Source organism: Mercenaria mercenaria, chromosome 9 (assembly GCF_021730395.1).
Source record: "Mercenaria mercenaria strain notata chromosome 9, MADL_Memer_1, whole genome shotgun sequence".
Lineage (NCBI taxonomy): Eukaryota > Metazoa > Mollusca > Bivalvia > Venerida > Veneridae > Mercenaria > Mercenaria mercenaria.
This window is the reverse complement of record NC_069369.1, coordinates 17,588,304-17,615,684: the sequence shown is the minus strand read 5'-3', so window position 1 is coordinate 17,615,684 and position 27,381 is coordinate 17,588,304. Positions and strand designations below refer to the sequence as shown.

Sequence of the window (27,381 nt, the reverse complement as noted above, 5' to 3'; positions counted from 1 at the left end):
AAGTAATGTATCTGAGTACCTCAGCCTAGAAAACAAAGAAAACAAAGTAGATAACGCGGGAAATATATACATATCTTTTATGAACATAATAAACGCCAAAGATATAGTCTGTGCTTTCTTTGTGGGCTGGTTGAGTTGGTTTTGAAAATATATACTTTTATACTCCTTCGTTATTGGAGGGAACCTAGACATGTGATTAGCGATATCGATTAGAGGAGTCGAATCGAGGGTAAAATAACTCATGAGTTAATCAAAGACCTTCTTTAAGGCAGGTGCAGGTTCAAGTCTAGTAATCGTCATGATAATTCGAAACCATTAAATGAAAAACTACAATACTTTGAGATGGATATTGGTATTGCTGTAAGATTTGGATTTTATTAATCACTATCGATTGGAATGTTGGGTGCGGCCTATGACGTGTATGTAATCCCATTGTCTTACTGAGTAATAGATTAATAATAGGGAGACTGGTCTGTATGTAATATCATATTGTCTTACTGAATAATAGATTAATAATATAGGGAGACTGATCTGTTTATAATATCATTGTCTTACCGACAACAGATTAATACATAGGAAGACGGACTCGATTGTTTCTCTACGAGGGTGTGGCCAACCTTGACCTGCCTTCCATTGTTCACACCAGGAGTAATCTATTTAGCATCTTAAAACCTTGAATTTCGATATATCCGATCTGACACGACTTTTTAACTTTGAATTATTTGTCATACAACATCCATAGATGTATTCATGTAGTTGGTCATTGTCAACTTTTATTTAGTGTCATACCAGAGGAATTTTATTCATAAATGATATTGAATATAGTACACATGATTTTATATTTTAATTCTTAATTAAGTTAATATGAATTTATATGTTATATGGTATGTTTTTAAATGTGAGTATGTATATTGTCTCTTATAGTTCTATTTAGAACGGTCATTTACAATTGTTTTAGTCTGTATGTAATTTTGTATGTTTGTACATGAATGAGACATAAATAAATAAATATATATGTTCTTGAGCAGATCCCAGTGTCAGTATTACATTGAAATTCAGCTTTTCAAAAATTGAAGTACAATTTTCGAGCTGGCCCGAACACTTAATGCTTTAAAACATTCAGTATCAATCTCTGAACAGGCTGTTAATTCAATACAAGGTTGGAATATTATGAAAAAAATTAAAAGTTAAAAGTAAACTATGTTGAAAATTTGAATTTCGATCTTCAGGGCTAGCTTGGGATCAAAATTCAACAAGTTATGAAGTGGAATTTCGATCCTCGAGCTGACATAAGATTCTAAGCTAGTTAGAAGTTGAAGACAGTGTCACGGCTCAAGACATGATGATAAATGTTCAGTTATTTGATTACAAAAGTCTGACTTGGAGCCAGAATTTTTTAAAACTAATTTAGGAGTCAGATTTTTTTTCTCAATATAGTAAAGCCAGAATATTTTTACATAAAACTGACATATTTTCCAATGGCCGCAGTACACATCAGGACCCGTTTTAAATATCTGTAACTTACATTTACCTGAAGAATATTGTCAGTGCTGAATAAAAATCAAAAGAAAAGTGGGGGTCATGTTTGATGCAAGAAAAATATTTTTGGTCAAAAACACAAACTGCAAAATCAGTAAAACATGAGACCCCAAATTGTAGTGGTGGTGTATGATCTAAGTTTCCACGAAACATTCTGACATGTTGTTATTTCATTACGAAAATGCTACCTACATGTCAAGTATAGATCTTCCATGTGATTTTAGCAACAACAAAAAAGCAAAGAAAAGAAGGAAAGTAGCTCTACAGAGCAAAAAAAATTAGGACTATTTGTATCTGCCATTATTTTTTTCGCGCCATTTTCCTATTTAGTGTCTGTATGCCATAAGCAGCTTTGGCCATTATCTGACTGGACATATTTATATATTTACAGGCGGGATGTACTAGAATGAATGTTTAATATTTAAGTGAAAAGCGGAACAAGTCAAAAATGTATATAATACTTTATTTATTGTCAAATAAAAATAATATTTAAGAAATGTTATCTAGCATTTTAAGGCAAACATTACATATTACACATCTATATGGCGTACCGTTATGGTCGAAAATGCAGTTTTAGCTTTAAGACAATTCGATTTAGTATGTGTCAGGATACGAGTTATATATGACCCAGGGAAGTGCATACGCCTTTAGTATCTTACACAATGAAATGGGTCCAATCGCTAAGGTGACTATGTCTTAGACTAGCTGACAAACGATGTAGAATGTCCTTTGTTTAAACGTAAAGCTAGTGAGACCAAATATCTCGTATATAAAATTTTCCTCTGGCTACCTTGCCTAAATGATTCGTGTACCAGTGATTTGTAAATGATTTCAATTATGAGCTTGATAATTTCAGGACGGTACAGGCAAAAATCATTCAACGTTTCAACTATCAATCTTCAACTCAAAATCAGCAGCTTAAACTCCTATAGGCTGGAGGTACTATACTTGACTGGTCTTTGTGTCGAAGTTCCATTCAGACAAAGTCTTTGAACAACAACGTACGAGTCTAAACCTTTAGCCTGCTGGCGGCAAATGATTCTGCCTTTGCGACCAGTACAGTCCGTGCAGGCTGATCACGGTCTGCACTGTTCGCTATTCAGTCAGTAAATTTTCAATGAACACCCCTTTGAATAATAAGTGGTATTGCCGAAACTGAATGATGGACCAGTCCATTTTAGAAATTTAGCAGGGTAAAGGTTCAAGCTAATTGGAATATGTCTGACCCAGGGTCATACTAATTGTAAAAATGTCCGACATGCTATATTTCTTAAGAATATATTGAAACTTAATTACTGACAGACTATGTTACGGAAACACATGAGAATTAATTGTTTTGATTTCTTTTTACAATGAAAATCGAAAAGCGTTTACTCGGAGTAAACTACATGAACTATCTCGATTAAAAATATCTAACACGCGTTAAACACTAAAACCTCCATAGCTCGGTAACGACAGCCGAAAAACTTCGGGTTTGATTCCCGACGCGGTCAATTTATTTTATTGATTTGGCATTTTTAAAATAGTTTAGAAACAAAAAACTCGTATTCTAATGTTCATGATATAACAACACCTCAGTATGAAAGAAATATAACTTTTAGCCAAAATCTGGAGTGCCTTTGTTTATCGGTTTGATCAAAGAAGTATAAAATATTTATAGCTCTTTGGTTTGATAGATATAAACGTTACTTTACGCTAAAATCTATAGAATTTGCTATTTTTAAACTGCAAGTGTGTCATAGTTTCTCTTTCGATTTCTTATGTTATACACCATTAGAAAGCTTGCGACCTAAGCTTTTCAAAGATGTATAATTTGATATATTTTCTTTTACCATGTGCATTTAAATGATTGTTAAACCTGACCAGGAACTTTTACATAGAAATTATAATGATTATGTAGAGAGATAAGCGGTCGGTATCAGTAAAAGTAGTGCGGTGTCTCCAGGCAACTTTTACGAGTTATCTGCTTACAGTTACAACATGGAAATTTATTGGCCATGACGCCCAGCATGAATTGCAGGGGAGCAATGAATTCGGTCAGTTTTCGGAATCAGGTTAGTGTTATCAATGGTCAGCTATAATTATGTAACTCTTGACTTGGCCGCTGGCATGATGTACCAAATTGAAATTATCTAGGGGTAATTTAATAGCCATAGGTGCCAATCAGTTCCTCCAGAGCATTTCGGATGATGCTAGACTGATAATATAAGAATCATCTCTCTGAGAAAATCTGTAATTAGACTGGCATTTGCCACATTAACATAATTAAAACAATCACTTTTTTTTAAATTTTGTGTCAAATTCTATATTATCAGTCTGGTGGCTAGTCTAACCCCGTGCCAGCACCAAGTACATAAATGTCTACAGTATCGAAATTTGTTTTTATCTCGCACTTTCGTTAAGATAAGATTTTTTAATTAATTGTAAGGTGTGTTTTCACCTTGATCATTATTGTTGTAATGTTATTCTTAGTATTTCTATAAAATTAACCAAGTGCAATCACTGTACAACTAAGTAATTAAAAACACAACAAGTATTCAGCACAAGATGTAAATTTATTCTGCAAATTTTAACATGTGGCACTAGACTCTTCCACGCGTTTAACTACATATTAATCTGAGACAGATCAGTGTAACAGACTACATGTGGCACTAAACATTTCTAGAAGTTGAGCTAGACTTACAAAGTCTGTTGAGATCAAGTCATCTGTAATAAAGTTTAATCTTTCTTCATACTGATGCTAATATTTTCAAGAAAACCATTCTCTCTCTAGGCTCATCTCAACAGTCAGAGGTTAGAGATACTGTAAATTTTTTCAGAAAGCGCTTTCAAAGAGGATTGATTTTATGGGCAAGAGCTTTACATTTAATGATTCTAACGACTGATGCCAGTCTAGAAGTTGAGCATGCGCAGACATGAGTTGTATAAAAGGGTCAGTAAAGGTTCATCATGCATGATAATACTACAATTTCTAAGCAACCTTCACGCTGCCTTATAAACCCGGATGTTTTCTACAGGGTGCGCACGTGTTAGTTAATCGTATCTGTATAATTTTTGCGCGAAAAAGGTCGTTTAAAACCCACAATGTTTGAGAAAATAGGACTTTGTGTCTCTGGATTAGTTTTAATCTTAAATATAGTGGGTGTGGCCATCCCGTACTGGTTCTATTCCGGAAGTATACATGGTGTACCAGGGACAAGTATGAACTTTGGGCTGTGGAAAAGCTGTGCGGTCATGCCAGAGACCCTACACGGCCCTTTGATTTCGATATGCAAGCCAATTGCTGATATAAAAGGGTTTCCACTACGTAAGTACAAATGTTTTTTCGTGTTGTTTTTTTAATTGTTAGAAGTGCGCGAGGTCACGCTAACGCGTGCTTGTCTCTCATTATTAAACTGGAGTCTCCGTTTCCAAGTGGTTTAGGTCACTGACTTCGAATCGCTTGCCCTCACCACTATGGACTCGAGCCTTGGCTTGTGGTATAGAATTCTTATATATGAAAAAGTCATCAGCTGGATTACGGAATTCGGTAGTTCTACCCAGCTGCCCGCTGGTGGCTTGAGTAATGCCCAGGCCAGAAGGGCATCATTAAAGGCTGGAAAGTTGCGATATTGTCTATATGCATATGATCGTGTAAGTGTGAGATTAATTAATCCCAACACAAATCAAAAACGGTTATAGTCCTTCAGGGAATTACAAAATAAGAGAACTGTATTATTTCATGCACTTGTCTCTTTAAAAGGTGCACATTTATAATTCAAGATTTCATTTGTGATAAATATAATTAATTTTTTCTCTTTCTCCTTTACGAACTTAAGAAAATATCGAAACATTTTAGAGCGCCTGACGCAAATATTCATAGTGTGCCACTCTGAAATGCGCGCTGATGAAATCGGCGGTAATGTCGGCGTTACACTTTTACAATACCTGGACACACTCGATTAACTTTGACGTTTATATTTCAACATTTTGATATACTTAGGAAAACAAATGTATGAGTTAAGGATTATGAATACCACAAGAAGTCTTTACAGTAAATCAAAATATCGTACTACAGTTTCCCACCAAGACTAATACTCTGAAACAAAGTCGCGGTTAGTTTTACACAGTTATAGGACAAGGGGTAGCTGGAGAATCAATTTTGATTTTGGAACTTTCAGGCTTAATGTCCTCTCAGCTTGATGCCCCATTAAGAATCACATAATGTGCATTAATGGCACTGACCATCTGATACGCTTTGAATCTGTTCTAACTGTGGTTAAACATGTTTTAACTTTTAGTTAATGTTGAATTTTGACTCTCAAAACAAGAATGAATGTTATAGGACAAGGGGTAGCTGGAGAATCAATTTTGATTTTGGAACTTTCAGGCTTAATGTCCTCTCAGCTTGATGCCCCATTAAGAATCACATAATGTGCATTAATGGCACTGACCATCTGATAAGCTTTGAATCTGTTCTAACTGTGGTTAAACATGTTTTAACTTTTAGTTAATGTTGAATTTTGACTCTCAAAACAAGAATGAATGTTCTATGTTGTTGTATTTTGAGATGTGTTTATTAAAATTGTTTAACACGATGAAATTATGGAATAAACAATGTCATCATTTTATATAATTGTAACTCACAATAAAACATGAAGTTACACTGTTTTTACACAATAATGGTGTTTTCAACAATTTGAAGGAGTTGTTGAATATGACATAACAAAATTTACTAGTGAAAGTTTGCCACATTCCCTGAAACAGAAAAACTACAGACATCAGCGGCAACAAAATGGAAATGTAGGTAATTTATTACATATATTATACAATAAAATGTATATATTAACATTTTTAGTATTATCTTAGGGGATGACCATTTATATGGGGTTCGGCATGCTTCCCTAAAAAAATTTAACATTATAGATGCAAAATGAGGGTCAAGGGACATGCGCCCCCCCACCCCCCATTCCGGAAAAAAAAGTTATATTCAGGATGCAAAATAGTATGTTTTGGCGCATTTTTTAAATCTTTCCAGTGTTTACGTCGTCAGTGATGCAGACTAAAACACTGGAAAGGGAATGCACAGACATTGTTTAACAGTGATATATATATTTTTTAATAACCAGTAATATTGTGTAATCTTAGCAAGGAAGAAAAATAATTGCATTCACCCAGAAAAAAAAGCAACACCAAATTACCTATGTTCGGGCGATATTTTATTTATTTCCTGTTACTTTGAGAATAATTGATTTCATTTACATTGGGGAAATATTATTTTTCTCAAAACTCAACCCCTCTCCCCCCCACTCCCCACACGCAGGCACGCTGACAGGCACGTACGCATGCATGCACGCACGCACGCACTAAATGGTCGTCCCCTTACGTTAAGTACTTGAAACATTCTCTGCCTGTGTTCAAAAGTTGAACACAAGTCAGAATGACTCTGACTTTTTTTCAGAATGCCTTTAAATTGAGTTCAGATTGCTTATGCCCTTAAGTCAGAATGAATGTGACCTTTATTCAGAATGCCTTTGAATCCTGTTCAGACTGCCTATGCCCTTAAGTCAAAATGACCGATCACAAGTCGGAATGACTGTGACCTTTATTCAGAATGCCTTTGAATCCTGTTCAGACAGCCTATGCCCTTAAGTCAAAATGACCGATCACAAGTCAGAATGACTGTGACCTTTATTTAGAATGCCTTTGAATCCTGTTCAGACTGCCTATGCCCTTAAGTCAAAATGATCGATCACAAGTCGGAATAACTGAGCCCTTTTTTCAGGATGTCTTTAAATTGAGTTCAGATTGCCTATGCCATTAAGTCAACATGACCAATCACAAGACAGAATGACTGTGATATTTATTCAGAATGCTATTGAACTGAGTTCTGATTGCCCGTGCAGAATGCCTTTAAACTGAGTTCAGATTGCCTATGCCATTAAGTTAAAATGATTGATCACAGGTCAGAATCATTGTTACCTTTTTTCAAAATGGCCTTTAAATTGAGTTCAGATTGCCTATGCCATTAAGGCAGAATGACTGTGTCCTTTTTTCAGAATGCCTTTGAGTCATATTCAGAGGCCTATGCCTTAAGTTAAAATGATCGATCACAAGTCATAATGACTGTGACCTTTTTAGACGCCAGTCTCTGAAATATCGGGTCAATATGTGAAGGTGGGTGGCGGGCGGTCGGCATCCAAAAGCATGTCCGCTTTCTAAGTCAAACAGTTTTCATCCGATCTTCACCAAACTTGGTGACAATGTTTGTGGGCATAATATCTCGATAAAGTTTGATAACCAGCAAAATCGCACCAGACAGTCTCGATTTATGGCCCTTGTATTACTCAAAGTTTGCAATTTTAGTCTTGTCCACCCTCTAAGTCAAATACTTTTCATCTGATCTTCCCCCAACTTGGTGACAATGTTTATGGGCATAATATCTCGGCCAAGTCCAATAACCAGCAAAATCAAACCAGGCACTCTTGGATTATGACCCTGAATTATTTGAAAAATTGCAAACTTCGCCTTGTCCGCTCTCTAAGTCCAGTACTTTTCATCAGATCTTTACAAACTTGCAGATAATATTTGTCGACATACATCTCAGCCATGTTTGATAACCAGCCAAATTGCCTCAGGCACTCTTGGATTATGGCCCTTGAATTCCACGAGATCTGCGAATTTAGCCTTGTCTGCCCTTTAAGTCGAACAGTTTTCATCCGACCTTCACACCAAACTTACTGACAATGTTAGTGGGCAAAATATCTCTGCGAAGCTCGTAATCAGCCAAAGCGCCCAGGCATTCTTTGATTATGGTCCTTGAATTGGTCCGAATTCGATGACAGGCGTATTTTGTGATTGAATGATCGATCTCAAGTCAGAATGACTGTGACCTTTATTCAGACCATGAAAACTAATCAAGCAAAATATTGAATATGTAAAGAAGAAAGTTCATTTAGTGGCCTTGTTTGTGATTTAAGATTTGTCTTTACAATTATAGGTAGCAAATGGAGGTTGCAGCAAAACTCAGATGTTAAAAAGACTTAATTTCTTCAAAGTAGTGATACTATATGGACAGAGTGTGAAAATCTTGCAATCATTCCTTCAAAAGCAGAGACAAGAAAATGAATCACCTATAATAAACAGTAAACCTGCTTCGAGAATTACGTAATTTCAAGCTGGACTGTCTGACTTAAATGGCAAGAAAATTGTTTGTGCTGCATCTGTTGTTAAATACTGTGTTAAACATTCTGACAAGTATGCAATAGTAATAGCGTGCTGTGTGAAATAACAGAAACCATTTTTGGCAGTCAAAATAATAAAAATTCCCACTACAATATATTGGATTTGTATAATAAAATAGCTGACTCTGATCTATGGTGTGAAGAGCAGCTTGAACACATAGATATAAGAGAAAGCCCTTCATTGTTTCAAACTACAGAAACAACTTTACCAACACGGAGTGGAAAAAAGTGTGCTTCTTTGAGTTTCATTTTGCAAAACTTACCAAAGGTTTTGAATTATGAAGAAGAATTATGCGAGAAGCTTAGCTACTGGCAAAAAATTCAAGTTTAAAAAGGGAAATAGCTGATGACAGTTTGAAAAAGTGCGAAAAACCCTTTGCAGACAAACCAACTTATTAGGAAGTTGGCTGCCGAAGAGATTCATGGACAAAACTGCATTCAAATGGAGTGACGCATCATATATTAAACTAGACAAATCATTAAATGATTGCTTGGTTGATTATTCCCAAGGATGTGGGCAGTGTGTATGTGTAAGTTGCAACACTTCTTGTGCTCATTCAGGGGACATACATGTGATAGTGAAACTAAAGAATAATTTGAACAATAGTTATGCAGAAATAGCGGAATTACTTTCGTTTGAATTACTCGGAACACACAACATAAGTGCAACATTTTACATCTTTGTAAAAGATGGAACACTTGATAGCTATCGTTGCCATTTTTGTGATCAAGGAAACACACATCGATTTCAGCTGCAATGTGACATAAATTCTAAATCACAAGATGTTGTCCTGAGCACTATGAGAACAAGTCAGTTAGACTATAATGACCCAAAGGTTTTGGAGCATCAAGCATCAAACCTTAGGCTGTGTGAACTCTGCTTTGACAAAATTTCACTCCAATTGAATGACACCCTCGACTGGCGCTCATTAGACGTCATGGCAGAATGGATATATCACGTTCCAGTTGAAGTTCAGTTGTTTTTTTCAATTTGGGTTTATAAACAAGAAGAGCTTAAAGAAAAGTGATGACCCTAGATCACTCCTGAAGAACAAGGTTACAAGACTTTATGCCCTCTTTGACACAGGACTTTCACTTATAAACAGAAATTATCAAGGGATAATTCAGCAGCTTAATTCAGAAGAGCTTCTTGTAAATTATCATTCACTTACAACAGTGTTTGACATCACAGCCAGTTCTGGATGTACCAAAGCCTAAAGACAGCCGACAGGTGGTTGAGAATGGCTTCAGATCCAAATGTTTCACACTATGAGACTTACATCAAGAGGTATCCATTGGATTATCAGTCTCTTTATGAAACTGAAGTACGTACCCACCATGTGAACCTGAAAGACTGCTTTCTGTATTCTTTATGGACAATCTTGTGCGACTGTCAACCCATGAAGATCCTGATCCTGGACGTAGCAGAACATCACAAGTGTGTACACTCCCAATTACATTTAAAGGTCTGCCACGAAACAACAAAATCACCGAAACATGGCACACAGAGGAACTGCACAGATATGTCCACTGATTGCAAATGCATGGATCCTGTCAAACTGGAATAAGGAAGATTCCAAAATTCTTTTTCAGTGTACCCAAACAGAATCGTCCTGCTGGAACACTTTTTAGCTTGCAACTTACTTGGGGTATTGTAAAACAAGCAGTGAAAGATGAAATATTTTTCCAATTTCTGAACAGAAATACTGAACAAGACAGTACTAACATCCAGTGAAATCCTGATGATCAAAATCCCTCTCTGATATGTCAGAGTGAAGAAGACCATGAACAGGTAAGATGAACAAGATTTGAGCATTTCCAATATCAACATTACCACAGAAGACACCAGGTTTGAAGTCAACAGCCAGGATGTTGGTCTGATAGACATGGATGATTTGGAAATGGAATTTAATAAGTCCCTTACCATAGACATGTCTTTAGACGAGCAGCAGTTCATTAATGATTTACAGGATCAAATGAATGAATCTACTGTGCATGATATGCAAGTCACATTTGAAGAGAAAGATTCTGTAAGAGAACAATCAGATACCATTTGCAGAAATGATTCCGTGGATACCGAGAAGGCTGCCACAGATCACTTACTGCCTGTGTTCCAAGTCCCTCCTTTGCTATGTAGGCATCCAATTCCAGCAACAGGCAGAGATGACAGTATCTCAAACATTCGCCATGTCTTAGATGATACATTGCAAAAATTGGACAGAAGCAACAATCAGAAAGACAGATTATATTTGCACCAGACCATAAGATTTCACAAAATGTGATAAAGTTAATGAATGAAAACTCAAAATATCAACAGTTTCTGCCAGAATTTCCAGCTCTCCACCTTCGGAAATCGAAAATTGTAAATCTCTTTGCAGCATACCAAAAGGCAGGGTTACAGCATTTGTTAAAGTTTATGAAAGACTCTGAACAGGAAAATGATTGGCATAAACTTATAACATTACAGAACATTGAAACTGCTACAAGAAATATCATTCGACTCTCTGCAGGTCTTCATCTAGCCCAATTTGTTCAGTTTTGTTCATCCCTTGACCTCAGTGGCACAAAAAGAAATTGAACAAGATCTTCTGAAAATGAAACAGTAGATGTGTCAGAAAAATGGGACACAAGTTCAACAAATTCTGTCAAAAAGGTTATAAAAAAAATGCCACATTTGCTCTGCACCAGGATATAACAAGGCACTGTGACGAAATTGTAGCTATAACAGTTGCTGAAAGAATAGGTGGACCCAGTGGATATAACCTACTTTTAGCATCTGTGAAAAAGTCATTGCCATTCGCATTCCTAAATGGTTCTTCGTCATATGCAGCTTTTTGCGTAGATTTGCTGTATGAACACTACAGGGCAGGTGTATTTCACCAAAATATGAAGATGACCTTGTTTTCCTCCACACCTCACAAAGAAGGGCTAATTAACGTTGCTCTGGATACTCAGCGAGAAATGGATCACAAGGATGCCATGAAAGCATTTAGACCTAGATCTACTTAGAAACTGTGGTACCAAGGATGGCTATTGTAGACCATTTTTAGAAGTTCAGAATGTCAGGAAAATGTCCTGAAACAAAGCACTGCGGATGACAATGAGTCTGGCTGTCAAAAGGGCAAATGCTTGTAATAGTAAAACATATGAAGACAAGATCTGCAATTTTTGTCTCTGGAAAGGATGGAAACACATTGTACCTGTAGTGAAACTGCTTTTAAGACTGAATGCTTTTACTTTAGTTGAAACATTAGTGCCACAAAACATATATGACACCCATGAATGTATGCTGCCTTGTGAAATTCTTGATTCAAATTCCTACAAAGTTGGACAATTCCTGATTATCAAGTATGCTGCTACCAAGAAGCTTTTCGGACTTGAAGAGAAAGACATTCCTGACAAAGAATGTGTAGACGGTCCATCAGTGCTAGTAAAAAAGGCAAGGGGGAAAAAGTACTACATTACGCCGAATAACCAACAGTCAAACTAGTCAGAACCCTATGAATGAAAATGATATTGCAGAGAAGAAGAGACAGTCAAAAGTAAAAAAGAGAGTCTAAAGTCATCGATTGTTTGAGTTCATCTATGATACCTGTCAGTCACTTATCAATCCTGACGGCTCAAAATCAACTGTCCAAAAATCCACAGGAATTAAAAAAGCCATTGTAAGGGCTGTTCAGTATTTGAAAACGCCAGAACAATCAACACTGAATGAACACGCTTTCCTAATCAATGGTTTAGAAAATCTTTCACAAGAAATTAAACTCGCATCACACATGCCAACATTGAATTTGCAGGGATTAAGTTCAGATCCCAAGGGAACTTCAGGAGATGAATATATTTTACACATTGAAAACGGCATATTGAGAAAAACTCTGTCTATGTTTCCAAATGTATCTAGCATGGCAATTTGTGAAAAAATATTCTTACACACCTGATGACTTCAAAAGTGCAACTCGGAAAAAGAGAAACAAAAATGAAATATCATCAATAGCTCATTTAAAAAGCGGAGACGAAATTTTAAGCAGCAGAAAATTGTCAAAATCTGCTGTAATCAATACACAGAGGGAAAAAAAATGATAAGCAATTATTTGGCCAGAAATCTGTCCAAGCTGGACTTAAAGAAGCAGGTAGAGATTACCGTTGACAGTGAACTGATTGTCGTTAAATGTGAGTGTGGCCGACCCTTGTGACCACCAAAGTTATACATTGCCAGTGAGAGCCTTCTTCAATGAAAATGGATTTGTCCTTCAAGAAATTATCAATGATGTGCATCAAAGAAAGGGAGAGGCTGAAATGGCACAGGTAGATTGGTTAGCCGACATTGAGCCCAAACTAAAGGACAAACATTGCTGCTCTAAGCATTCTTACTTCTGGTGACATTGATAGTGTTTTGATACATATTTTTGCTCTCTCTTTACATTGGCCAAGAAATACAGATGGCTCCTTTAAGAAGCCAGTTTACATTTTGCTTCAGAAGGTCAATACAGAAATGTACAGAATCACAGATTTGATAGAATATTTTGAATCTGTCCTGGGTTTCAAGTATGCAGCACTTAACATTGGGAACTATATGTCTTCTAGGAGGCAATGACTTTATTCCAAAACTTCATGGAATGTCTCATGATAAGTGGATGTCAGTCTTTCTTGAAGATGTGAATTCTATAAAAGCTATCATCAACATAGAAAAACGAATGAGGCCGGAGTCCCTATGGTGGTAACCATCAATGAGGATGTTTATATCTCTGTTGTTAAAAGACTGTACTCTCCCAAAGGTTAAAACTGATGAGCTTACACTTTATGAGCTAAGACAACTGACCATACGAATGCCTGGAAAAAAGGATTCCGACATCCAACGTCATGGATGCCACCATATCTGCCCTACTCTGTGTGGTTCAACTCTTAAATTGCCAACTTGAGTACATGTTATGTTCATGGACCATGCTGCTGTTCTTCCAGACTTTCTAGAGAAGGGATGCCTTGTTAAGGATACTGCTGGACAAATACTCTACAATTTTGGAACAGATTGCCATGTTGAAGACATCAATGACCTCATTACAATCGATGAATCGAGTTTGGGCGAAAAAGTCAGTAAAAGACGGAAAAAGTCCCAAAAGAACTATTGACACCCATACACCGCAAAAAGAGGTTTATCAGAAGCGCAGACCAGTTATGTCTACACCTGTGTAAGTATATCATTTATTAGTACAAATTGTTTTTCAGTAATTGCTGACAATATTACACTTTAAAAAATATTCAAATAATAAAAATCTTGCACATCCATAAAAACAAGAAATGAAATAAATTAACACTATTTTATGTTAAATTAATATTAGTAAAATGTAGAAAACTGTTATGTAGATTTCCTGGTTTTATGTATCACAAACAAATGTTAATTATTATACATAAAACCAGGAATCTACATAACAGTTTGTCTTTTAATTGTCTTCAACTTTACATTGTAACAAATATTTAATGTAGATTTTTTATTACATTTTCAGAAAAATGAAGAAAGTAGCCTGTGCTAAATCACTGCATCTTCCAGGGTCTCAAGCAAATATGGAAAGGTAAAAACACTTTAATTTGATAACTTGTAAAAACATTTCAATTTCATAATTTAAGTCCTTTCAAAACTGAAGAAATATCACCAAAAATTACACTTATTCAGTATAGCTATCTATGTGCATGGCTCAGATTTTATTCTGCTAATATAAAAAAAGATTTTTTAAGAATACATGTATACAGTTTTGAAATGCTTTAATGCCTTTATTTTCCTATTAATCTTTTATTTTTTCAGCTAAGACGTAAGAAAAGGCATACAGAGGATGTGTCAACGGAACAATGACAAAGTGAGCTATTTTATACATTAGTAAAATCATGCAACAGTGGAAGCTAAGCATCAAAACTTTGGACTTAAAAGACTCGGTGCTGTTGAAATTTTACATGTATATTTTGTTATACTTTGTACATAATGTTAAATGTTAAAATTCTTAAGAAATTCTAAGAAATAATGAACATTTTAATAAACTTTGTACATATGTTAAATATTGAAATTTTTTAAGAAATAATGAACACTTTAATAAACTTCTTGTACATAATGTTAAATGTTATTTTTTTTTTTTAAAAATTGAGCATTTTAATAAACTTCTTGTACATAATGTTAAATGTTAAAAATTTTTAAGAAACAATGAGCATTTTGATAGAAAATACATAGGTTTTCAATGACTAATAGTTTAAGCTTTATAATCACATCATTGTTTTGTATTTCAACAAATGATGTTTCTGTTCCCTGTACAAACTAATAACAAGTCATTTGCATGTTATGTATCAAACTACATACATGTTTTTTTTCCTAAGTCTTCTTTTTCCTAAGTTCAGAACTCAGACAGGACAAATATTATAATTAATTGATTTAGTGGAAGGTTTAACAAGAGGATTTAATCTGAGTTGCACTTGAATCTATATGTCATGTTTTAAGCTACTAGTACTTTTCTGTATGTCTATTAAATTTGAATGTACATTTTAATGTAATTTTAATTCACATGTTTTCTATTTCATGTGTAGCATAATAACCTTGTTTTTATGCCTGCATAGATGCTTGAACAGAGTTTTTCAAATTCATGAAATATATATATTAAACTGTATCATATCACAATGCTTGTTGTTTTACACATTCCTTCTTATCATTTCACACATTGTCCAGTGAAATTACCAGAGCTGACCAATGCCCTAATTTATAGCCCCGCTGCTGAACGTTAATGGCCCTTTTATTGACTTGGGGGTTAATATTAATTACATGCATCATCTTGGCAATCTAGGAGAAATTCCCTCTCTACCCTTGTCCTATAACTGTACAGTCGGTTAAAGTTTCGAACAACTGGGTCCTGGTCAAGTGTCGAGTAAGAAAGAAACCTAAATATCGGGCGCTGTGGTCATAGTTGCATATCAGTGAATAAAATGTGATTGTTTTCTTTGTAACTTATCAAATAATGTTCATCCCCAGCTTTTATTATAGGTCACATACCAATAAAAAAATTTGTTCTTTGCTCTATATAAAGTTTACAACAAATACAGTCTTTTTAAACACATTTATAAATTTTCACGCCATGGCAGCCATACCTCCTCTGAAACCTCTGTCTCTCTACAATAGAAAAATATAAAAAAAAGTGGGTGTCGAATAGTATGCAGTGAAAAGCCGGCTGACTAAATCTATCCTGGTTGTGTTTACACAGTATTCCTCCGCAAAATTCCCAGAAAACCTACTTTCACTTTTGCACTTCCTGTTCAAGTAAATACTCAAAACAACACTAAAGTAAACATTTCTGTTAAAGGAAATATGTTCAAATCAACAATAAATTCAAAAATTATGTATATATTGCAATGAAATTTGCTTCTATCCCCCCAAAAAGATTTACTATTTTTATATAGGCACTTCTTTCGATACACCACGGATGCTTACAACCGAATTACTGCTATATAACCTATATTTGACTGGCTTATCGTAGTAGGTTGTCCCCCTTGAAAATTATCCGATAATCAATATTGGTTTCCCTGCTGATATTACTTTGAGCAATAGATTATATAGGAAATTTATTTTCAATGATTAATTTCAAATATGTGTTTTGGTTTGTGAATATTTTACCAGATATGACAGTATACATCAATTACTTCTCTTTAATTTGATGTGAAAATATATATTCTAACTTAACATTACGCTTTACATTTAATGACTCTAACGACTGATGCCAGTCTAACTTAACATCTTCTTGCTTCCAATTGACTTTAAAAAGTATCACCATCACTTATATTGAACATATAGTGAAAATCATTAAAATTTTCAATTTCTTTTACTTTAGAGGCAAATAAATTATATTTTCCAAAGCATCACAATTTATTATCACATATGTAAGCATTTGTGACTTTATAAACAATACAGTAGTATAATTATAAGCGTAATTAAAGGCTTCTTGCTTCCATTTAACTTCAAACTGTATCAAGAAATAAAAAACTTGCGGATTTCTTAAATTCTGATGTTACTTAAACGGTGATAATTTACGGAACTCATATACCGGCAAATGACCAACGATTCAATATAGTCTTGAAATAATAACGTTCATTTTTGTCTCAAAGTCAAAAAATAGAAAAAAAAAAAGAACATAACAGAATAGAACAGAGCTTTGATTTTTCAACAAACTGTTGAGAACAATACGAATCAATATAAATTACAGTTTTTCTGACTGAAAGCTAAAATCTTTGGAGTATTGAAACAATCGACGACAGGAGAAAAACTACGTCATAGAATAGTTTTCTTATGAAATAGTGTAATTTGCAGGTTAGGCGCTCCTTGAAAGCTGGTGAGTGGGGAAAAGAATGTGTACAAAAGACACAGCATGGTTTCTACGCTTTGCAGAGAAAGGGTGAAATTAACAGGCGCGCAATATCATTTCTATTTTAGAAATGAAATCCAAGCTTGAAAACAAAACAACAAAAAATATTTATAATAGCATGCTTTCCCTGAGTTTGCACGGTAGGATTATCTCTTTAGTACGACCTACATTTTTTTGTCACGGTTTGTTCGTGGAAAGCATGCAAAATAGCCACCTTTACATCTAAAAACTTTAGTTTACACGGATAAATCTTATTTCATGATTGAGTTGTATAGTATGTACAAACACATATCTGAGTGGCATATTTGATTTATGTACATCATTGATTATACAAGACTAAGTAACTTAGACACTATAGATAAGTTTACAGGGTGAATCAGAGCTAATTAAAAAATGAGTCCGGATCTCAATGATACACATACACCAATGCTGATAAGAAAAATCAGAAACTAGATTCATAATTAATAGATTCTTTCTTCCCTTGTTTTCTATGGAAAACCTAGAATCAAGACCAGTTAATAAAACATGTGTGTACGTGTTTTACTAACATGTGCGTTTTCTAAGATTGTTAAATTGCTCGGTTTTATTTTTTTTTTTCGCTATTGCCTGTCATATACAGTATTGTTTAGTTTATTTCTTTATTTTATCATAATCATGTTTTAAAGAGTAAACTTCTAGGCATGAAAGATATACACATGTACCGTTACTTGGACAAGAACATTCAAACAAAATCGGAATACATGTATCTTCACACAAGTTTCGTTTTCCTCGAGGAAAAACTATTATACATGTGTTTGTGGAAAAGTTCGTTTATGAAATAACTCTCGGATTTCAATGTTTAGCGACATTTAAAGTTTCAAAAAAGAAAGAAAAGAATTTATTTAATGTTTTCATTTTCTGTTACATGACAACACAAATTTCGCAATATCATAAGCTAACATAATGTTTTTTTTACAGAAATGTTTTATATCTTTACAACAATAAAATTTCTATATGAATCTATGAACAACGTGATTTATAAAAACTGGCTACATGTTTGTAGCTTTCTACGGAGTAACATGCTACCTTTATTTCCATGTATAACCCAAAGCAAAATTTTAGATCAATGCAAAATCCATGACAAATAATTATTGACTTGGGTCATGAATGACACGACTATAGCTAATGTAAGGGAGACAATCCAATATGAAGGGAAATGATTTAACACAGTCAATAATTAAGGGAGAGAATTCTTGAAAAGTCTCGTTAAAAGCTGACCATGTATATCGATCAGCTCACATGTTTCAAGATACAAGATCAGCCGTAAACATGATCCTGATCCTATTGTCGTATGTGTAGATCATTGCAAAGATTTCTCATTTCTTAATTATTAATTAATTGCACACCGGATAACTTTTTGAAGCGCCTTGTAAATAAACAAGACTTGAATGCCCAAAATGCAAAGGGTAACAACTAGCGCGCGACTAAATGCTAAGATACTGTTCTTGATATGAATAAACAGGTTTATTTATGAATAAGCAGGTTTATTATGCACAATATTCAACATAAAATCAAATATTTAAAAAATAAATCAGATAGATATTTACATTAGATGACAAAATCTATAAACAAATATTTTTTTTAAATACGCACACATACGTGCATGTAATATTATGATAAACATTTAAATGCGTTGTAAAATGTGATAGCTGATATGTGATATGTATTTAAGAAATGCGATGTTGTTGTTGTTTTTTTTTCGGTGTTCATGCGAAATGAACGACAGAATAGGATCGGCAAATCTATGAATCGCGCTAGCGATTCATGTTTAATTTGCCGATCCTATTCTGTCGTTCTTTCGCATTAACACCGAAAAAAAAGTTTCATTTCTTATATTTACATTATATTTCTTTTCCATTTGTAAACAAGATAATATTATAAATGCACATATTTTGTGACATTTAACATTAAAATCAGCTTCCCGTCCATTATGTTTAAAAACACGGAATAACTGCGACGTCATGTAAGGAACGTTCTCCTCGACTATACGCGGACGTCGTCAAAACAGCGTTCGGTTATCAGTTATCACTAAGCAGCGATGGCGTAAACTTCGCGCCTTTCATTTTGCTGTTCATACGAAATGAACGTCATAATTTTCAATGGAAAAGAATAGGGCGAATGTAAATATTATCAATTTTCTTCGAAATGGATTTTCACCATTTCGCTTTAGAGAAAAAACAACAACACAGAGCTATCAAAAACAGAAGACGCTAAGAAAAAAAAATGAAGAAGTCCCTATCTCCTACTATCCTCACAGAGAAAAAAAAGATTCTTTAACAGTTTCATTCAAAAATAAGGTGTATGCCACAGTTCAAATTTTAAAATATATCTTCTCAAGATTTTGTTTTTTTGTCCCAAATTTTAACAAAACTATTAAAACGGGAATGTCTTTGATCAGTACTTTTAATTATGTGTTCAAATGTTTGAACTCAGTTACCTTCCTCGACCCTACTCGAACACAAAGTAATATAAAACTTCTAGGAAGAACGTTTCTGTTTTTATTGTGGTATTACCACTTAAACAGTTACATTAAATTAAATTACAGTGTTTACGAGACAAAAGAAAAATCTCATTTCATGAAAAGAGAAATTGCGCATTTAAAAGAGTATTGGGGGATTTTATTTGCTTTGCAGGGATGTGTCAATGAAATAAAGAGTCTTTGTTGTAAACGACATTTTGTGACAATAGAGAACAATAATATATGAGCCGTGCCATGAGAAAACCAACATAGTGGCTTTGCGACCAGCATGGATCCAGACCAGACTGCGCATAGTCTGGTCAGGATCCATGCTGTTCGCTAACAGTTTCTCTAATTGCAATAGGCTTTGAAAGCGAACAACATGGATCCTGACCAGGCTGCGCGGATGCGCAGGCTGGTCTGGATCCATGCTGGTTGCAAAGCCACTATGTTGGTTTTCTCATGGCACGACTTATATATATATATTAAATCTATCATTTTGCACAATTTGTCCATAGAAATACCAGTATATCATGACGTATGCACAAAAAAAATCCAACTGTTGTCAAAACTGTTTAACACAAAAGCATTATACATACATTATATATCCACCAATCTTTATAAATGTAAATAAATATTTTCTCCATCTGATATACATTTCAGGCTTTGTAAATGTCCAACTAAATACATGCAAAGGGGTGTTCGTAAAGTTCAAAATCTTTTCTCATCAGTATCTTTGGAATGACACGCAATCCACTGTAACTTAGATTTAAGGCACTAGTAACTAAAAGACTGTCCAATAAACAAATATAACGTTTAGTTGATATTGTAATATTTATGATATAAAATTCGGCTAAATTTCTTCTGTTTATATAAAATTTCATTTGCGTGACTAACGCTTTTGCTACTTAGTTGACCATATATAATAGTGTTTTGACAAATAGTGCCTAAAATATACGGTATCACTTTGTGTCTTCTTTCTATTGCAATTAATAACCAATAAAATCATTTCATAAATTTCGAAAAGAAAATAACATAAATCTGGAGCCATAACAGTCTTAATAAATTAATTATTCAGAGCAGACGGTGCTACATGTACCATTTTTTGTCAGACAAAATGCATTCATAGCTACCTTAAATTTCCATAAATATATAGAAAAGTATTTTAGTTACCTATAAGGATCTTACATGCCTGCCTGTGTAAGACGGGGTTTTCCCTACCCGAGGGACAGTGTGGAATGGAAAACCGAACGTTAGCGGTTTTTTCTCCAAGCTGTCCCGAGAGTTGAGAAAAACAGCTGTCTTACACAAACAGACATGTTAGATCATTTTTCTTGCCTATCACGTTCAAAATAGATCGTGGAGACAAATAGATTTGGGTATCTCCTGACATTATTTATATAGTTTATGACGTCATAATAGAGCCAGTACTATATAACGTCACCTAAGTGCGCACTACTTTTAACAAGGTTTTTCCCTAGCATGCCTAGGGAAAGACAGGAATCCCTGGCGCGTGCTCGGACAAATGTATACTTTCCCTGCCAGGTAGGCAAGAAAAATAGATAAGTGTTACTAGAGGTTTTTCGAAATACACACACCTTGGAGCAAAAAGGTACTATATCCTTTTTAATTATCAGCACTTGGTACCTTTTTGTTCCAAGGGGGCGCTATAGCCTGTCAGTTTGAAGTTTTGTTCCTTCGAACATCAATGTCTGTATAAGAAAACAAACATGTACAAAATTAAGTATTCATTATTTTTCAGCATCTGAATTCAAAGCGACTCGAGCTCTTGAGATTTTGGCCATTCTTGCAACAGTAGCGGGCGCAGTTGTCGTCTGCTTGAAAATGTTTGTTAGGAAGAACGACAACCGTCTGCTGTATGCTGCTTCGCCGATTCCCTTTATTGCAGGTAGGTCGCTACACAAATATAACAATAGCTTCAAATTTTTCGCGTTGTCGTGTTGGCATCCCAGCCAATACGCGGCGGCACGACCAAAAGGGCGACGGAGTGGCAGTTGTTTCTATCGTGTTGTTGCCGAAGTTCTGGCGAGTGAGCACTCGGCAACAAGAGGATATGACAAAGTAGAATTTTGGTTTAAACAATATTTTATTAATCACAATTCATTTACAACATGAATATATATCAATAAAGCATACAGGATTGAGTAGGAAGCTGAAAGCTTATTTGAAACTCTCTCCTTGAATATTAACGTTTAGCATGTTAAATCACGGTAACTTATAGTGATTGATAATATAAATTGCTTGCAGTTTATTCATCTACATTTGTTTTGTTCTTATTATAGGTTTTTAGGTAATAACCATGTTATTAGAACCAAGTAGAATTTTGTCGTGCTTTTTTCTGTAAACATGGTAAAGCACGCTCCAAAAAAAAAAACGGGACGTATTATTTTTAGTTAGTTTGCCTCTTGGTTGTATTGTAATTGGAAGGAAGTGTGATTTTTAAATAAGTACCACAGCAATTGTCGGACACCGTTTTGACAAAGGCATATACATGTATGATGAATAACAAACTATAAGCCACTCGTGAATATGTATTATAACGTTATTAATTAAGCGGTTTTGTATTGGCTTCGTTGTTTGGTCAATGGCGGTTGTTTTTAGCCGAGGTCGCTTGAACTTAAAGATAAGCCTCAGTAGATTAACTTATTGTTTATTTATCTTCTGTATCATGAAAAAGAACGTGATACTAAGGTCAAATTGCAGTCGTCTACAACCAAGGAAACGCCATGCCTGGTTCAGGTTTAAAGGTTAAAGCGCAACCGGACTGAGAAAATAAATATCCTTTTTATAATACCGCAACCGTGTGTCTCGTCAGACACTTGGTGTTAGGAACCCCCACCCACCCCACTGTCCTCCGCCCCTGCCAAAGGTTAGTGAATATTTTGTAGCATTTTAACACGTACTGCACATAGGTGACGATCATAAATTGCATTTTTTTACAATTTCAGCGTGTTTTAAAAAAACAGTTTTCACCCTCAATACTCTTAAAGTAAGTTAAAACACGCTGAAATTGTAAAACATGCAACAAAGTTTATGATAGTCACCTACGTGCAGTACGTGTTGAAATGCTAAAAAATATTCGCTAACCTTTGGCACGGGCGGGGGAAAGTGGGGTGGGTGGGGGTCCTGACCCCAAGTGCGCGTGTGTCTCGTTACAACTTCAGTTTTGTGATAATCACCAGATAGATCATTGGCCCAGTAAATGATCACCAATTTATAATCAATTATTGTAAACGTTACTATAAATAGTAACAAAAAAGCCATTTAAAACGGTCATTACGGCCCCTATTTACAAAGCCATAATGGCGCAGTGTGCCTCACGCGCCATAATCGTAACGGCCTCGTGTAACCGGAACGTCAGTTTTGACGTTGACGTCATGTAGCAACGTCATTATGGCGTGTGAAAGGGTGCTGAACCTTTTTCAGATCGATTGTCAAATATTGATGCCACTGTTGATGAAAAAAATCAATACAAATGATGCTTAAGCCCCATAAGTTTGTAGAAAAAATATGTAAAATGAAAATACGAAGATGAATATGAAGCGAAAGTATATAATAAACAGGTCAATAAACGGCTGGTTGTGCCTTCTAGCCATAATGGCACACCTAATTTCATAATGGCCCTCGGGCGAAAGCCCTCGGGCAATTATGACCCTAGGTGTGCCATCATGGCAATAAGGCACAACCAAGCCTTGTATTAACCTCTTAGTAATACAATTAAGGTGTATTGTGTTTAAAAGGAAATGTCCAATATGACATTTGTTATTTACCTGACATTGGCCAAGTTCTCTGAATCAATCAAAAGTTTTACCGCTTAAGGCTAAAAGCAGATATGTAAAGAATGTATTTGTTTATAATTACTGAGATCATTGAGAAATACAACCTCATTAATTTTATGTTTGATAAATCAGTAAGTGTGGATTGTATGTGATCTTGTAGTATTGAAATGATTACAAAACTGAAGTGATACTGACCAAACTGAACGACAATTTCCGAAATTTATCAGGGTAAAAGTTAAAATGAAGCAGAAAAATTGTGAGAAAACCTTTGAGATTTTTTTACTAAGATGCTTTGATGCTTTATAACTGAGCGATACTATCCCTTGGTAAAGAATTGATTTCAATCGGTATGGAATGTATCCAGTTACCATGCCACTGTTTACAATTTACCTATTCCAGTACTGTTTGCATTCGTAGTATGAACATCAGTAACGGAAAAATAATCTATTTGCAGGTTTGCTTATGATAATCGGCGCAGTCGTCTTCGTGGCTGATAATAAAGCGAAAAAAGCAATCGATTCTGGATTCAACACAGATATAAAACCCCATGCTGCGTTTGGCCTCTGTATTGTATCAGGGATCCTAAGTTTTGTTGCTGCAGTGCTATACTTTCTCGCCGCCAGGACGATTCCAGGTCTTCGGTAAAGATGGGAGTTACTTATCTGGAGGTCTACTGTAAAATTCTCAGTAAGAACAAGGAAAGAAATTGATGTATTTTATCAGTAGGATACGAATGTAAGAAGCGACAGACTCATCCTCACTTTTTAGGGCATGTTGTTTAAAATTATTTGCCATTCTTGCATAAAAACTACTTTTTTCACTGGATTCGCCCATGTATTAACGGGAGAAAAATCGTGTGCAAACAAGGCAGTTCACGTGCTGTCAATACCCGATTTTTATTTTTGAAATGCTTTTCCAGGGACGTATATGTAATTCTGCGCAGATTGACATCTGGAATCTGCGTCATTTTTCTTTCATAAAAACCTCTTCTTGAAGCATTAAAGATGCAATCTAAACCATAGAATGTTTTACTGTATCAGTAACTAACGCCAAATGTGCTGCCCCTACATTGTTCGTACTCGTTTCTTCCCTTGTTTACTCCCCTTTTAGAACTCTGCGTCAATTCAGATTTTGTAGACAACCGTCAATGTTAAAGAATCGCGTGTTTACCTGTGCGGTTCTTTGTTTTTAGGTATCATATTTATGATTTTGGTAAGTATCTGTCAGTATGTTTTTATCTAATTTCTCGAAGAATTTATATAAACAGCTTCGAAACTTGACACTACGTTCGTACTCATCCGTACTCCAACTGCGTGTCCGTACTCAATATAACTCGAATGTAAAGTTATTATTCTTGAAATTGTGATCGAGTCCACCAAATTGTGAAATGATATGAACAATTATTGGTAATTTTATGTTTGTAATAACGAGAGATAAAAAATCGCTTAAAAACATTCAGGATGTGCTTTTGAAAGTGTTGTTTATTTCCGGGCCCTGGATACGGATATTTAAAACATGTTTACCGTTTCCAAGGACAACTGGAATGGTAAATAAAAAATGTACCGGAATCGTCAAGTCATCACATATGAAAATAATACATAAATCGTCGTGAGATATATTTTTATGCCGGTCTCGGTCACAAACAATCCCGCGGGCTTCTGCAGACGTTAATACACAAAAAACGTGTATTATCCCTACAATAAAACTGTACATTGAATATTATATCTGCATATATGAAAACTGTATCCAAACACTAATAATATCAGATTTTTCGCCACTTTACTTTCAAAGATGAGAATAAAAGCTACATTCTACTATATTTGATACGTGCTATTTCTTTTGTTTGTACTTAATCCACCGAAAGCCAATGTTTCCAATAGGCCTACTATGCAGCAGTCACTCTATCCCTAATGAATGTTTTGGTCTAACCCTAGACATGTCAGGCAGAAATATTGATAAATCACGTAGTGGACCATCCAGCCATTCAGTATGTTTGAATAGATAAACTTAATAGTTTTTGCTTCCCCTTGATTTCATCTCACTTCGCCACTCCTAGTGTGCTGTCTTCTTATGCCACCCTGCTACGTTTGAATGGCCAGTGATTCTCCCTTACCGTTATGGACTGCGCAACGCCTATTACAAGATGATTTAGAAGCTACATACACGAACATCTAAACAAAAGAAAATCAAATATCTGATTTGTATATAAATAATGTATATAAATCATCATCTTCATAATAATAATAATAATAATAATAATAATAATAATCAGCATCATCATCAGAATACCATCAAATTAATGAAAGAGAATTTTCTGTACATAAAGCTGCCAAGTCCATTCTAGTATACTTTGTATTATCCACATCAGCAACGACAGCAACAATACCATAATGAACAGCATGACATATCATCATCGTTTTCAAAATATTCAACTGTTAATAGCAACAGCCATAGAAAATGTCATACTTTCATTTTTGAAAATAATCTATCAAAGTTTCAATCATTTTTTATTTTAGCATTCATTTGTAATAAAATGTTTATTCAAAAGTCAGTAGCGAAACAAATAAAATGGTATTGATAAAACTGTTAGAAATTGTTGAAAAGTTCCAAGTACCATGCGCATATGTTATTGTAATGACATTTTGGTTGGCGGCCAGAAGCGCGAGATTAATTGTAGGTGATTTTCTTTATCCATTACTTCTAAAGATTGTAAAGCCTTTTGAAAAGGGAAATACAGCTTCGGCTCTATTCTTTAGCATGGCACCTGGAACTTTTCAATAATTTCTAACAGTTTTATCAACACCATTTTATTTGTTCCGCTACTGACTTAAATTAAACTTTGATAGATTATTTTCAAAAATGAAAGTATGACATTTTCTATGGCTGTTGCTATTAACAGTTGAATATTTTGAAAACGATGATGATATGTCATGCTGTTCATTATGGTATTGTTGCTGTCGTTGCTGATGTGGATAATACAAAGTATACTAGAATGGACTTGGCAGCTTTATGTACAGAAAATTCTCTTCATCATTTTGATGGTATTCTGATGATGATGATGATGATGATGATGATGACGACGACGACGATGATGATGATGATGATGACTTGTTTACATTATTTATTAATTATTTTTTAAACGCTAAAGTAAAAGTGATGATAATGATAATTATGACGATAATTAAACTAGGCATTTTATGTTGACCTTCCAAAACGAGCAATTCATGCGCGAATCCAGCCAATTTTCTCATTGGGGTGGGGGGGGGGGGGGGGGGTCCGACCGAAACCTTACTATGACAGACAATGCTAGCCGTTTATAAGTACAGGGTTGTGGGGGGGTAGGGGTCCGGGGGCATGCCCCTCTGAAAATTTTGAAATTCAGCACTTCATTTCCTGCATTCTGAGGCATTTTAGGAGCATTTAAGAATAACTTTTCCACTGCAATTTTATATACAATATACCCCTTATTTTCACATTTTTATGTGCTCACCTAGGATCTTCCAGGGGGACCCCCTGACTCACCCCATCCCGCCTTGTATCCGCGCATGTAATTATTTAAATTAATACATTAATTTAGTTTAGTATACAACAGTACAATATGTTGATTTGTTTTATATTTATTTTAGCAGATATTGAAACGAAAGTTCTTTCGAGCAATGGGTAAAGACAAACATATCGTGGACATTTAAATTTACGCTTGTGTTTGGTTAAGTATTAAGAATATGTTCTTTGGATCTGAAGTGGGCAGGTAAAAGCTAAATGTTGGTCCATTTTTCTGTACCATATACGATATGACCACTGTTATTAAACTGTCTTGTGGCTGTAGACTAGCTCCTAGACTATGATATATCTTTTTACAATTTTATGTGTGAAAATGTCTAGAATAGACTGGCTTTTGTCTCTATGAAATTGAATTTGTCAAAAAGGGAAAAATA

At 34.9% G+C, this 27,381-nt stretch overlaps 2 protein-coding genes across 3 annotated transcripts in view; one reads left to right on the top strand and one right to left on the bottom strand.

The window, feature by feature from the left end:
- LOC123546591 (microspherule protein 1-like) overlaps positions 1-27,381 on the bottom strand; it is a 247,089-nt gene that overhangs the window by 57,392 nt on the left and 162,316 nt on the right. The gene's annotated exons all lie outside the window — the stretch shown is intronic.
- Positions 4,441-25,073, top strand: LOC123547776 (uncharacterized). Its single transcript, XM_045335031.2, has 3 exons — positions 4,441-4,846; positions 21,409-21,555; positions 23,901-25,073. The coding sequence occupies exons 1-3, from the start codon at positions 4,624-4,626 to the stop codon at positions 24,089-24,091; spliced, it is 561 nt and encodes a 186-aa protein (XP_045190966.2). The 5' UTR covers positions 4,441-4,623; the 3' UTR covers positions 24,092-25,073.